General features: G+C 41.8%; 1 protein-coding gene across 4 annotated transcripts in view; it reads left to right on the plus strand.

Moving 5' to 3' along the window:
- The window catches only part of ubox5 (U-box domain containing 5), a 29,702-nt gene extending 21,112 nt beyond the window's left edge, over positions 1 to 8,590 (plus strand). For all 4 annotated transcript variants that reach the window (XM_078554021.1, XM_078554013.1, XM_078554029.1 and 1 more), the window contains 3 exons: positions 1,244 to 2,405; positions 4,781 to 4,924; positions 7,317 to 8,590. In XM_078554021.1, the coding sequence (XP_078410147.1) occupies positions 1,244 to 2,405; positions 4,781 to 4,924; positions 7,317 to 7,525 (1,515 nt within the window). In that variant the 3' untranslated portion in view covers positions 7,526 to 8,590. The remainder of the gene's footprint in view (positions 1 to 1,243; positions 2,406 to 4,780; positions 4,925 to 7,316) is intronic.
- Positions 8,591 to 14,218: the final 5,628 nt, after the last annotated feature.

Genomic DNA, 14,218 nt, shown 5'->3' on the forward strand with positions numbered 1-14,218 from the left:
TCTTATTGAATGGCAGGGCAGACTATAGGGGCCATATGGCTTTTTGTTCGAATGTTCAGAGACAAACCGTTTGGCCCAACTGGTCTTTGCTAGTGTTTATGCCCCATTCAAACCTCCTCCAATCTTGCTTCATCTAATCGCAGCACATTTCCTTCTCTTTCTTTTTCCTTTATGTACTTCTTTAGCTTCTACATCCTATTGAAGTTCTACACGACCATTCTCATGGTTCACAAAACTTCCATCGTATCACCCACAAGCCTTGAAATTGTGCCCCGTATACCAAGGTTTTGGTCACCAATATACACCAGGAAAACCAGGGGGCCCAACTCTGATCCCTGGGGAGCTGCACTATAAATCCTCCCCCTGAAAAACAAGTGGGACAGAGACAGATGGGTGGAATGCACTGCCTGAGAGAGTGTGGTGGAGGCAGGTTCAATTGAAGCATTCAAATGGAGCTGGACTGTTATCTGCAGGTGAAGGATATGCAGGTTTGCCGGGAGAGGGCGGGGTGGTGACACTGGATGAGTTGCTCATTGGAGAGCCGATGCAGACATAATGGGGCAAATGGCCTCCTTCTGTACTATAACAATTCTGTGAATACTATGTGATTCCCCTTGAAGACACTTATGCTGTTTCCCTCAATGACTGTACATGGCCGCCCATTGCATATTCTAATCACTCTTTAGGTAAAAATATTTCTCCTGAATTCATCATTGGATTTATTAGTGACTATCTTATACTTGTGACCCCTAGCTTCGGACTCTCAACAAATGGAAACGACTTCTCCTAATCTACACCACCAAACTCCTTCATAATTTTAAAGATCTATATTAATGTTTTTCCTAACTGAGGTTTCTCCTCCACTGAAGGCCATCAGTGTACAAGATTACACTGGGTCCTAGCTCTCTGCTGCTCAGAGGTACCTGAGCAATCCCCTTCCATAGCTCCACTAGCGGTTTCTTTGGATGGCAGTGGGAGGTAAAAATGGGGAATCAATGATGAGCCTCCCTTCCTCTCCTCTCCCCTCCCTTCACAATGAGGTGTCACAGAGTTTGTCCAGTTTCTCCCTGGTCACTGCTGCTGTAGTTGGGAACCAACTAGAGTGGGAGATTGGGCTTGTCCCTTCCTACTCCCTGGCCCAGCAGCTCTGTGCTGATGGATTAACAGAAGAAAGTTTTTTTATCCATCAGGTGCGCAAGAACAAAAATTTCCATCTTTTACCTTTTTGTTACATTTTGCCCAGGTCTGCGCTGACGGCTATGAAGCAAGCAATCTGATCTCTGCGGACCCTGCGAAAAGAAAATGTGGATTCCGTGCCGAATACTTCATCAAACCTCCTCTACACGTTACCGTTTCATTCCCATTTAATGTGGAACTGTGTAAGATTGACATAGATGTCTCAGCTAGCTTGCAAAACACTATGGGATTGGACATTTATACATGTACCACACGTAGTAAGAAGATGACATGGAATGAAGTTTCCGCACAAAACTCTCAGCTGGCAGACCAGACCTTTTCGGACAATGATGTTTTCACATTGGTCGGGAAGGCCACACTGACAAACCAAAATAAAGTATCCTTCAGGCACAAAGCCTTTAAGCCCAGGGCTCCCTTTAACGTGTTTAATGACCAATCTGCTGTTGCTGATGGTACTTTTGTGCAAGATTTGTGGAATAAGGGACAATTTTCACTGACAAATATAAATCACCTCAGGATCTGCATTACTTACGTGTCGGGTGGCAGTTTGCCCTGCTTAAGGAGGTTGGACATCTGGGGCCAACCGTCTAGGTCATCCCCTCGTAAAGTTATAGAAAGCGCCTTCAGAGTTTATCAGAAATACAAGGCCGGACAATCGATTCCAATAGTCAAGCAGGAAAATGTTACTGTTGCACCAACTAGCCATACACAGAGCCTACAGCCGGCTGTTAGCGGACCTCCGATGACTAACGGGAATATTCCAGAAGAATTTCTAGATCCTATCACTTCTGAGATCATGGTCCTTCCTATGTTGCTTCCCTGTGGTAAAGTGATTGATCAGAGTACTCTGGACAAATACAGTCGGTGCGAAGCCACATGGGGCAGAGTCCCGAATGATCCCTTCACAAGTGTCCCCTTCAGCCGGCATTCCAAACCAGTCCCTCACTCAACGCTTAAAACAAGGCTAGACTATTTCCTGCTGCATAACACAATACCAGATCGCGCCTTCGTGGGGAGAACTCGCGTTGGATTTGTTGCCTCGTCTGCAGTGAAGAGAAAATCAGACTCCACACAGGATGTAATCATGAATCCTGTCTCGGAAGGAATAAGTGCTGGCACTAGTGGAAACTCTACTGTTGTGTCAGATTGTGGTGAAAAGAGATTCAAAACAGAAGTGAAAGAACTGCAAGAGCCTGGGCAAGATTTAGGTATAACTATCTTTCATTTCCTCCTTTACGTGAGCTATTACCTTTTCCTGAAGGTATTGATTATAACTAGGGTTCAGATCCACCAGTGTCAGTTATCCACCTACAAGCAATCATTCCTCGTGGAGGAGGCTCTTGTGGAGCATAAACAATGGCATAGACTAGTTGGTTCGAACTCCCTGTTTCTGTGCTGTAAAATGTTACGTAATTAATCTACGACTGACCCAGACATGAAATGGGGAAAACCCCAAGTGGTTGAGAAATTGGAAACCAAAGACACCCCATTCGTTCCAAGCTTGCTTCACTTATGTCTCTTCACTGCAGACGAGACACCTTGTCTCAATTTACTCAGATAATGTATTTCTTAATTTGAGGTCAATGCTGCTGATTTGGATCATGTTGTCACCTCTACTGCTGTGCACTTCCCAGCAGGGTCGCTGGACTGTAATCACGAGTAGCAACCCTGGCTGACCCAGCATTAAAGTGCATCTGTTTTTTTGTAATCTTGCCTTCTGCACCTGTATAACACTTGTTATACATGTAAAACTATATATTTGAAAAAAGAGAAAGAAAGCTGATCTTTTAAGGCTATATTCTTCTGGCTGATCACCAGAGTTTAACAGCAGGTACACTTAAGTTCATAGAATCTTAGAATGATACAACACAGAAGGAGACCATTTGATCCATCGTGTCTATGCTGGCTCTTTGAAACAGCAGTAGTGCATAGTCCCAGTGTTCCTTCTAAGCTTCATGGGTGCTTGGTCACACTGCAGTTGGGAATGCTACACTGGACTAAACAGGCCCCGCTGCTGTGCACAAGCACCGGGCCCTTTAACTTGCACATATGCATGGCCACGCAGCAATCTTAAAGGGACTGTGGAATGCTTGGAACGGCCCATATACAGCAAAGGGAAATTAGGGGGACCATTTCGTAGCCCCACGTTCCTGTTTCTTTTTCTGTAACCTTGTACGTTCGTCATCCTCAAGTACCTGTTCAACTTCCTTTTGAAATTATTTACGGAATCAGCTTCCACCAGCTTTTCAGTTAGTGTTCTGAGTGGAAAATAAATTCTCCTCATCTCCCCTCTGGATCTTTTGCCAGTGATTTTAAATTTATAACCTCTGATTATTGACCCACTTGCCAGAGGATATAGGTTTTTCCCAATCTACTGTCAAACCTGCTCATCATCTTGAAAACTATTAAGTCACCACTTAACCTTCTCTGTTCCAGTACCTAATACGCTGGCAATTTTTTCTATTCATTCATGAGCATCGCTGGAATGTCAGCATTTATTACCCATCCCTAATTGCCCTTGAGCAGGTTTTATGAATGTGAGGTTTTATAAGATGTTTATGTTTTGGGACTGTCTCTTTAATTCCTGGTAAAATGGAATGGTAAAGAGGGTCATGTGATCTGCTTCAAATTCTGCCCAACGACAAGCCCAGGTGCTTGGTTACAATGGGGACAGGGAGACCCAGGGTGAGACTCCTGGCAGCAGAATGTAAAATGTTCACACCTGAAAACAAAGGTGAGAGCAATTGTGCTAACTGGAGATAGATTTTCAGTCTCTGAGATTTCGGACAGAAAGAGAGAGAGAGAGAGAGGGAGGACTCATTGAGAGGCTAATGCGGTCAGCAGAAAGGAGAGTGTCCCTACTGCAGTCTAGGGTGCAAACAGAAATGCAGGTCAAAGAGGCTTGTCCCGAAAATTCATCCTGGTGTGGCTGGGTGGATAAGAATTGTCAGAGTGCTTACTGCTTACTGCTAGTATTCAGTTCTGGACTTGTCCAAAACCTGTTATGATCTCTGTAGAGACCAATAACTTTTTAAAAAGAAATTAAGAATTCAGACTTCCAGTTAATAGCTGAAAGGATGACACAAGATTTCATGTTTTAAGACTTTTTTTACTGTAACGAAAGATTGAAAGCACTATTGGCTAAACATTATCACAGAATTGTTACAATGCAGAAGGTGGCCATTCAGCCCGTCATGTCTGCACCAGCTCTTCTAATAAACAAAAAACCTAGTGCCATTCCTGTGCCTTCTCCCTGTAACCCTGCAAATTCTTCCCTTTTAAGGTAACAGTCTAATTTCCTTTCGAAGGCCTCAATTGAATCTGCCTCCACCACACTCTCAGGCAGTGCATTCCAAACCTGAACCACTTGCTGCATGAAAAAGTTTTTCTTCATGTCGCTATTACTTCTTTTGTCAATTACTTTAAATCTGTTACTGTTATTTCTAATCAATGTTGATGGTAGGGTATTCGGTGATGGTTGAATGTCAAGGAGATTCTCTCTTTGGAGATAGTTATTGCCTGACACTTGTGGCATGAATGTTACTTGTTTCTAAGTGATTTGCTTTTTGGCTGTATCTAACAGGTATGGTTTCCCATGAGCAACGGTTATCACAAAGTCTGGACAGTGCCTTGGCGTCTGCCTTAAGTACACTTCCGTCGTTCACTGCCAGGCAAAGACAAGACAAACAACAGCCAGAAGTTGGGAGCATCTCTGACTATATGCAAGGTACTGTGTGTGGGTAGTGGCTCAGAGCTAGTTTGTAATGGTGTAATAATACGCTCCAACCCTGTAGCACCTTTTAATGCAGCAGTCTAACGTAGCAAGAGAGGGTATGCTTCAAAATCCGAGTTGTCCTCTTTTGGATGGGACATTAAACCAAGGCCTCATCGATATCTTAAGGTGGTGGCAGAATTCAAGGAAGAGCAGCAAACGTCCTTCTCAAAATTCACCCCCTCAAATAACACCAACATAAACAGATCATCTCCTCATTTATCTGTGGAAGCCTGTCCACACATTGGCTTCTGCATTTTCCAGCATAACAATAGCAACTACGCTTCAGAAGTACTTCATTAATTGCAATGCTTTGCTTGTCCTGAGGATTTGATAAAGCACTGTATAAATGGAAGTTCAGCATCGTGCAGCTGTTCACCAGATAAACGAACAGAACTATTTCAGAACATTTGTCAGTGATTTTTCAGGTGGCAAGGAAATGAAACCAGTGGTCTTCCAGCAAGGAGCTAACACCTTGAGAACAAGGTAAAAGCAAAATACTGCGGATGCTGGAAATGTAAAATAAAAACAGAAACACTGGAAAAACTCAGCAGGTCTGACAGCATCTGTGAAGAGAGAAACTGAGTTAATGTTTCGAGCCCGTATGGACTGTTTCTCTCTCCACAGATGCTGTCAGACCTGCTGAGTTTTTCCAGCGTTTTCTGTTTTTATTACCTTGAGATCAAGGTGGAAGGCAGAAAAGAGACCAGAATACTGGGAAGATCAGAATGACAGATGTAATGTGTCTGCAATGGCTGCAATGTGCATTTTTATGTCTCCCGTTAAGGATCAGTTTGCCCCAATTCCTTTGGATAAAATGGTACGTTGTTTAGCAGTTTGTCTACGATCAAAATTTGAAGGCAATTTTTAAAGGAGAAATCTATCATGGACTCTTGAGCCATAGATGTGCTTAAGGAAAAATGGGTTGATCTAAATTATGAATTGTGTTATGACTATCAGACAAATAACTGAGTAAGGGTTGTGTTCTGCAGAGTTAAATTGGGAATCAATTTCTTTTCAGTAGAATGGCCTGCCATACGTGTTTCTGTTGGAACTTACTGTTGATTTTTATAAACACTTTCCAACCTTGTTGAAATGTCCTCTTGCTAAACTAGCCCCACTATTGTCATAATCATCTAGTTCATGGTTCATATTAATATTGTAGAGGCAATTTTTAGCTTTGGGAAGATTAAATTTGTACGGGTAAGGTAATTAAAATGCTGGAGTTTTGCCAGAAGACCTCAAACGATGGCAGTTCAAAGGGTTCTATGTGTACTTGAGGTTAGAGTTAGGAGGGTGAAAGCCATAAAAACGGCGGGTGGCCTTCATTGAGTTGGGGAACGATAGACAGTAAGTCTGAAGAGAATTGCCCTGATTTACTCATGCAGACCTCAGGGTCAAAAGATTTGATTTTGAAGCTAAAAGTTAATTAATCTAAAAACCAATCACATCTCAACTAACCTGTTACCACAGAGATGAGTAATCCAGGGTGGAGCCTTGGTTGGAATTCTGGAAAGTTGTCTGTGGGATTTTTCTAGAAGGTCCTCTGGGGTTGGAGCTAAAAGCGCCCAAAATGGTGGAGTATTCCACAGGCTGAGAAAGAAGGAGCCTGCTAAGAGCTGAAAAGCAGCTGTAGAGCAGAAGCAAAAGGATTATCAGAAAACAGGGGTATTTCCGAGGTGGAGGCACTATGCAGGTACCTTGGAGAATGCAGTGAAGCCTAAGTTTGAGCTGAGAAGCCCAGTCATGAGGTTTGAAGAAATGATTGAGGATTGCTTAGCAAAAGTTAATGGAAGGACCCCCATGAAATTTCTTGGCTTGGAGAATAGCTGGAACACTGAGTAGAAATCAAAGTGAATACCTGAGAGCTGTGGTATTTTGGTTTGGTCCCAGGAAGTGAAAGAACCTTCAAGAACCTGATACATTGCTAAAGACTTTCTGGGATAAGGTCGTGAGGGGAAAAGGGGAGCTTCAGTTGAGAATGTTAGCCTAAAGTACAGTTCATTGTGTTTTATAATGCTTTATGATGTGTTCACCTAAGACAGTGTTTATTTCATAGTGTTTGCTTTACTTGTTACTTGTATAGTAAAATTCAGTTGTATTAAACCATGGAATCTTGTGGTGTAATTTCTTTCAGTTGATCACTGGGTGTTTGAATTTCTCTTTAAATGTTAACGGTCCCTCCCAGGATTGTAACACTTTAAAGATATCACTGCTGCTGATTGCAATTCACTCCGTCGTAGAGACTAAACTGAACAGGAAAGGAATACCACCTTCTTAAATCGTGTTTGCTGCAACGTAATCTTCGAAATGCTTTAAAAATAATGTGTTGTCTCTTTCTCCGCAGAGCGGCATCTAGCCAGTTCTGATGAAGCATGCAGCTCCTGCAACAAGACACTATCTGCATACTCCGAGAACATGGTTGTGTACAGAATGCTGTGTGGGCATCTGATCTGCAGGCCCTGTTTATCAGAGAGGCAGAAATCTTCAGCACTCTCCTGTTTGAAATGCAACAGGATAATCTGTACTAGTGATGTGGTGCGGGTTCACCTTTAGAGTCCTGACACTTGAAGCCGCTCTAAATGCATTGAGCAAAAACCTTAAATGCTGCTGGTTTAACAAATAACTTAATCTGCGTTCCGCTAGAGCTGACAAAATCAAAGAGCAGGAAACGGCATTTAAATATAAATCTTTCTCATATTTGAAATGGATTATTTATAATGTTGATGTATTGTAGCAGATTTCAATTGCAGTGTTGACTGGGAGCACACTTGAAAATGTATCAGTGTTGCATCATAGTGGCTAAGGTGCTAGCTTCACAATGCAGACTGGAACTTGGTTCCTGGCTGGGTTAAACAATGCAAAACATCTCTCCCCAGAAGAGTAAAAATCCCAATCAGTAAGAAGGAATTAAAAGGCCATAAAGCACTCTAAAAGCCACAAGAAAAGTGTGAGGAATTAATGAGCACAAATATTGCTTTACTGCTCTTACATTCCAACAGCCTAACAGCATTCAGAGCTGCCTCAGGCCTGTCTGTCTGTTTGATTGGCCTGTTGACTCAGTTAATGACTGCCCCCCATCCCTCCCCCCCGCAAAACCTGTGCTCTCCAACAAGGAGACAGATCAGCCCTGATATTCCATGGTTGTTCTGCGTACTGTGAAATAAAGTGTATTTGGTATTTCTAGGATTGATTCCTCCTTTTCTCTGGTGGAACTTAAAAGCAAAATACATTTATTTGTAAGTTCCAAAAAGATAAATAAAAAACACAGTGACTTGAACCGGTGACAGTAAATTGTGGGAGATACATTAAGGTATGATGCCTTCTATTTGTCTACTATTTTTGAGGGATATGAAGTTTTATTTTTTGTGAAATAAATAACGCCTGACTGAATATATCAGTGACGATTGACTTGTTGCTATCTTAATACGAAGCCTAACGTTAAAAAGAGCAATTGTGTTAACCAGCATTGTGGTGTTATAATTCCTGTAAATAAATACATGAGCTTTCTCAAGCAATCTTTATTTTTGCAAAATACTTGTCATGAGACAGAAACGTATGTTTTTTTTCAATGTTACAAATTGTCCTGAAAAGCCACGAAATAAAACTTTCAGCATCAAATCCATGTTTGCAAATTACTATGTCAGGTATAATATTATTAGCATCTGTTGAACTTGATTTTATTAATATGACACCCAGGTGTAGAGCCAAGACCCATAATGCAGAACAACAGCAAGCTTGAAAAGGTGGGATATCGGAGGTACTAGTGGTCAGATGACTGACTAGTAGTTAGAAAATTTGGGTTTTACGAGCCCGCAGATTAACGGAAGATGTGAAGACTGCGGGAGGTAGGGAATTTTATACTTTATCACATCCTGGAAAAGGGGGTCGAGAAGACAGTACAACAGTTTGCATTTCAACACCGAGGATTGCAAGGAGGATCATTTTATTTTTAGTAAATGGAAGGAATAAAATAGCAAAATTTAATGAAACAGCAACCATATCAGCCGCAATTAAAACAGAGAGGAACATGAAAAGCTTTGATTGTGAGAGAGGTCAGAGGTTGAGAGAGGATTGTGTATTGGACAACAAGCTTTTAAAACATTCAGTCTCTGGATGTGAGCATCACCTGCAAAGTCAGTGTTTATTGCCCATTCCTAGTTGCTTTGAGAATGTGATGATGTGGGCCTTCTCAAGGAACTGCTGCTGTTGATGTGGTGTAGGTACTGAATATATTAGTGACGATTGACTTGCTGCTATCTTAATACGAAGCCTAACATGATGTTAAGCAGGGAGCTCCAGAATGTTGACTCCGGGATGACAGAGGAACACCGATATATGTGCAAAGTTGAGATGGTCTGTGACTTGGAGGTGATGGTGTTCCAATGCACTTGCTGCCCTTGTTCTTCTAAATGTTGGAGGTCACGGGTCTGGGACGTGTTCCTGGAGAAGCCTTGACAGGTTGTAGGTGCAATATCGAGGCCAGAAGCAAACCAGATAGTTCAATTTTTCCTCCTCCTTAACCCACTAGAAAACCTTTGGCCTCCTGTCCCCCTCACCACAATCACCTTGGACACCTCCCTCTTCACTCACTTTTCCAGGGACTGTTTTCAAAAACCTCAAAGGACAATTTACTACCTGCAGGAATGAGACACCTCAGTTACAGTTGTTCCTTTTCTGGCCCAGAGTGGTTGAGTGGCAGTGCATGAATATAAATCTCATTGTTAAAAGTGTTCTTTTTTCCTGTTAAGTGCCAACCTTGACTTTCTGTGGTGATTTTAATGGCCAAGTAATGTGAAAATTCAGCAATCCCTTGAAACTCCTGGGGAGGGTGAGGCCGAATTGCCAATTTTGCAAGACTGATGGTGGAGTGGCACAAATCGTCCAAAAATTTGTGGTGGCTCATAACTCTGGGGTATCTTTCCTTCACCGTGATATGCTGGGGAATTTACATACGCATAACAATGTGGGTATTAATCTTGCAATTATTTTGCCAGCAAATTCTGGCCCAAATATGTTACTGCCATGTTGAGTGAAGCAATCTGGCTGAAAGACCCCACCTAGGCTAGTTAGGTTGGTTGATGGGCATGGTTGGACTCAAAACTTGTGACCATTTTGCAGCCACACAAGTGCTTGGCTATTCATCGTTTCTGTTTGAATTGCTAAACATCAAATCATTTTCTTTAAGTGGACCAGTACTGTGGGCTGTTGAATTGTGCACAACAAAGAGTTTTATTATTCTTTCATGGGATGTGGACACCGCTGGCTAAGCCAGCATTTGCTGTCCAAACCTATGTTCCATGAGTGGGGATGTGGCTACATTTTAAACCTGAGTGACTCCCTTTTGCCTGCATATGCTCCATAATTCAGATATTTTCATGGCCCAGGCAAGTGCATAAAATTATTTTACAGCAAAAAAAAATTAACATTTGTAAGCGTTGCAATAAAACATTAAAGGTTCTCCATTGGCAAATGTTCTCCTATGGATGGGCCAAATTGCTAATTCTGTTCCATTATGACTCTAGGACTCTTAAATACAATCCCAGAGTACCATGTGAAGATTTCATAAAAGGAAAATACTGTGGATAGAAACAAGGAGCAGGAGTAGGCCATTTGGCCCTTCAAGCCTGCTCCTCCATTCATTATGATCATAATGATCATCCAAATCAATAACCTGCTCCCACTTTCTCCCCATACCCTTTGATCCCTTTCACCCCAAGAGCTATATCTAACTCCTTCTTGAAAACATACAATGTTTTGGTCTCAACTACTTTCTGTGGTAACAAATTCCACAGGCTCACCACTCTCTGGGTGAAGAGATTTCTCCTCATCTTAGTCCTAAATGGTCTACCCCATATCCTCAGACTGTAACCCCTGGTTCTGGACTCCCCCACCATCGGGAACATCCTTCCTGCATCTGCCCTGTCTAGTCCTGTTAGAATTTTATAGGTTTCTATGAGATCCCCCCTCATTCTTCTGAACTCCAGCAAATATAATCCTAATCGACTCAATTTCTCCTCATATGTCAGTCCCGCCATCCCAAGAATCAGTCTGGTAAACCTTCGCTGCACTCCCTCTATCGCAAGTACATCCTACCTCAGATAAGGAGACCAAAACTGCACACAATATTCCAGGTGTGGTCTCACCAAGGCCTTATACAATTGCAGCAAGACATCCCTGTTCCTGTACTCGAATCCTCTGGCTATGAAGGCCAACATACCATTTGCCTTCTTTATCGCCTGCTGCACCTGCATGCTTGCCTTCAGCGACTGGTGTACAAGGACACCTAGGTCTCATTGCACATTCCCCTCTCTCAATTTATAGCCATTCAGATAATAATCTGCCTTCCTTTTTTTGCTACCAAAATGGATAACCTCACATTTATCCACATTATACTGCATCTGCCATGCATTTTCCCACTCAGCTTGTCCAAATCACACTGAAGCATCTCTGCATCCTCCTCACAGCTCATCCTCCCACCCAGCTTTGTGTCATCTGCAAATTTGGAGATATTACATTTAATTCCCTCATCTAAATCATTAATATATATTGTGAATAACTGGGGTCCCAGCACCGATCCCTGCGGTACCCCACTAGTCACTGCCTACCATTCGGGAAAAGACCCGTTTATTCCCACTCTTTGTTTCCTGTCTACCAACCAGTTTTCTATCCATTTCAATACACTACCCCCAATCCCATGCACTTTAATTTTACACAGCAACCTCTTATGTGGGACTTTATCGAAAGCCTCCTAAGTCCAAATAAACCACATCCACTGGCTCCCCCTCATCAACTCTACTAGTTACATCCTCGAAAAATTCCAGTAGATTTGTCAAGCATGGTTTCCCTTTCATAAATCCATGCTGACTCTGTCCGATTCTGCCACTGTCTTCCACGTGCTCAGCTATTAAATCTTTTATAATGGACTCTAGAATTTTCCCCACTACCGATGTCAGGCTGACTGGTCTATAATTCGCTGTTTTCTCTCTGCCTCCCTTTTTAAATAGTGGGGTTACATTAGCTACCCTCCAATCTGTAGGAACTGTTCCCGAGTCTATAAAATCTCGGAAGATGACCACCAATGCATCCACTATTTCTAGGGCCACTTCCTTAAGTACTCTGGGATGTAGATTATCAGGCCCTGGGGATTTATCGGCCTTCAATCCCATCAATTTCCCCAACACCATTTCCCTACTAATACTGATTTCTTTCAGTTCCTCCCTCTTACTAAACCCTGTGTTCCCCAACATTTCTGGTATGTTATTAGTGTCCTCCTTTGTGAAGACAGAACCAAAGTATGTATTTAGTTGGTCAGCCATTTCTTTGTTCCCCATTATAAATTCCCCTGTTTCTGACTGTAAGGGACCTACATTTGTCTTCAATCTTTTTCTCTTCACATACCTATAGAAACTTTTACAGTTAGTTTTTATGTTCCGTGCAAGCTTACTCTCGTATTCTATTTTCCCCTTCTTAATCAATCCCTTGGTCCTCCTTTGCTGAATTGGTCCTCCTTTGCTGAATTGGTCCTCCTTTGCTGGATGCTGTAAGTCTGGAAGAAGAACAGAAAATGCTGGAAAAACTCAGCAGGTATGGCAGCATTTATGGAGAGAGCAACAGAGTTAACGTTTTAAGTCCAATATGACTCTTCTTTGGAACACTATATATGTGAAGATTTCAACCGCACTTAAAGTTCACTTTCAGTATATAAAATGAAACCTGAACTTTGCAATTATTTTAATTTCCAGAGAGATCTGCTGCTAACTCCACTGCCGCCTGGTGTTATCTCGTCTGCCTCCAATTTGCACTGAGCAGTCCCAACTAATTGGAGCAGTGGGGCCGGGGATTGAATGTCATTGATTTAAAGGATGGAGCCTGGTCTATAACAACCCACCGCAGTTTCAAATTACCTGTGAAGTTGTCTTTGTGATCATGTTGTTGCAGGTTCTGTTCATTACAATATGCAGTAAATATTAACTATGAATATATCAGGGAATTTACAGTGCTTTTGCACAAAGCACAAAATTGTGATTTTGAAAAGAGAGAACTTGAATTTCTATATAGCCTTTCACCATTTCGGGATGTCTCAAAACGCCAGGAAATGCTGCAGCCAATTTGCACACAGCAAGATCCCACAAACTGCAATGTCAATAACCAGATAGTATATTTTAGTGATTTTGGTTGGGGGATCAATGTTGGTCAGGACACGGGGAAGAAAGGTGCTGCTCTTCTTCAAAATAGTGCCAAGGGACTATCCTATTAAAGACTTTTCTATTAAATGTTGCATTCCTTGTTTAATAGACATCTCATGGCAGCTTGCCAGTTCTTTTAGTAATGAAGCTTGAGGCCCAAAATCATGGGCACTTTGGGCCCATCAATTTAGTGTTGCTCAGATTTCTTGACCCATGCTTAAAACATTCAAATAAATTGTGCACTAGAATAGAATTCTTGTACCAACATCATAATTTAAAATGTTGAGCCTAATCAAAGAATACTGTGAACTATTACTTTAATTGCCCTCCTAAAATAAGTAACTCTAAATGAGAAATAGTCAAAGCTTTAAACTTACATGAGATGCTAATGCCTAGAACTTACCTGTATTTGGCATGTATATTCTGTCAGGAGTATAAAAATTGGAAAGCACAGATAAGACGAAATTTGCATTTATATAACACCATTCACATCCCCAGCATGCCCCAAGCTCATTCACAGTCAATTAATTACTCCTAAAGTGTAATCAGTGTTGTTATCTTGGCAAATGCAGCATCCAACGTTCACAGTGTAAACTCTCACAAACAGCAAAGGAGATGAATGACTAATTAATCTATTTTTAATGATGTGCTTAAGGTATGACCTCCCTTTATCTTTTTTTAAAAATAACTCCTTATACCTTTTTTGTTCAAATAATGCCATAGGATCTTTTGCCTTCACCTACATCGGTTCAATGTCTCATTTGAATGATAACACCCCCAGTAATGCAGCACTCCCTCACCACTGCTCTGAAGTGTCAGTTTCATCAGTGGGCCCAAGTCCTCGAGTGAACTTGAATGCATATGTTGATTTTACATAGGACTACATTGGATATATGGCACAGAAACAGGCCAGTTGGTCAAACCATGCCAATGTTTATGCTCCACTCGAGCCTCCTCCCATCTTTTCTCATCTAAATCCACCATTGCAAACATCTATTCCCTTCTCCCTCAAAAGCTTGTTTAGCTTCCCCTTAAATGCATCCCTACTGTTCGCTCCAAC

Source organism: Cetorhinus maximus, chromosome 1 (assembly GCF_964194155.1).
Source record: "Cetorhinus maximus chromosome 1, sCetMax3.hap1.1, whole genome shotgun sequence".
NCBI classification, from domain to species: domain Eukaryota; kingdom Metazoa; phylum Chordata; class Chondrichthyes; order Lamniformes; family Cetorhinidae; genus Cetorhinus; species Cetorhinus maximus.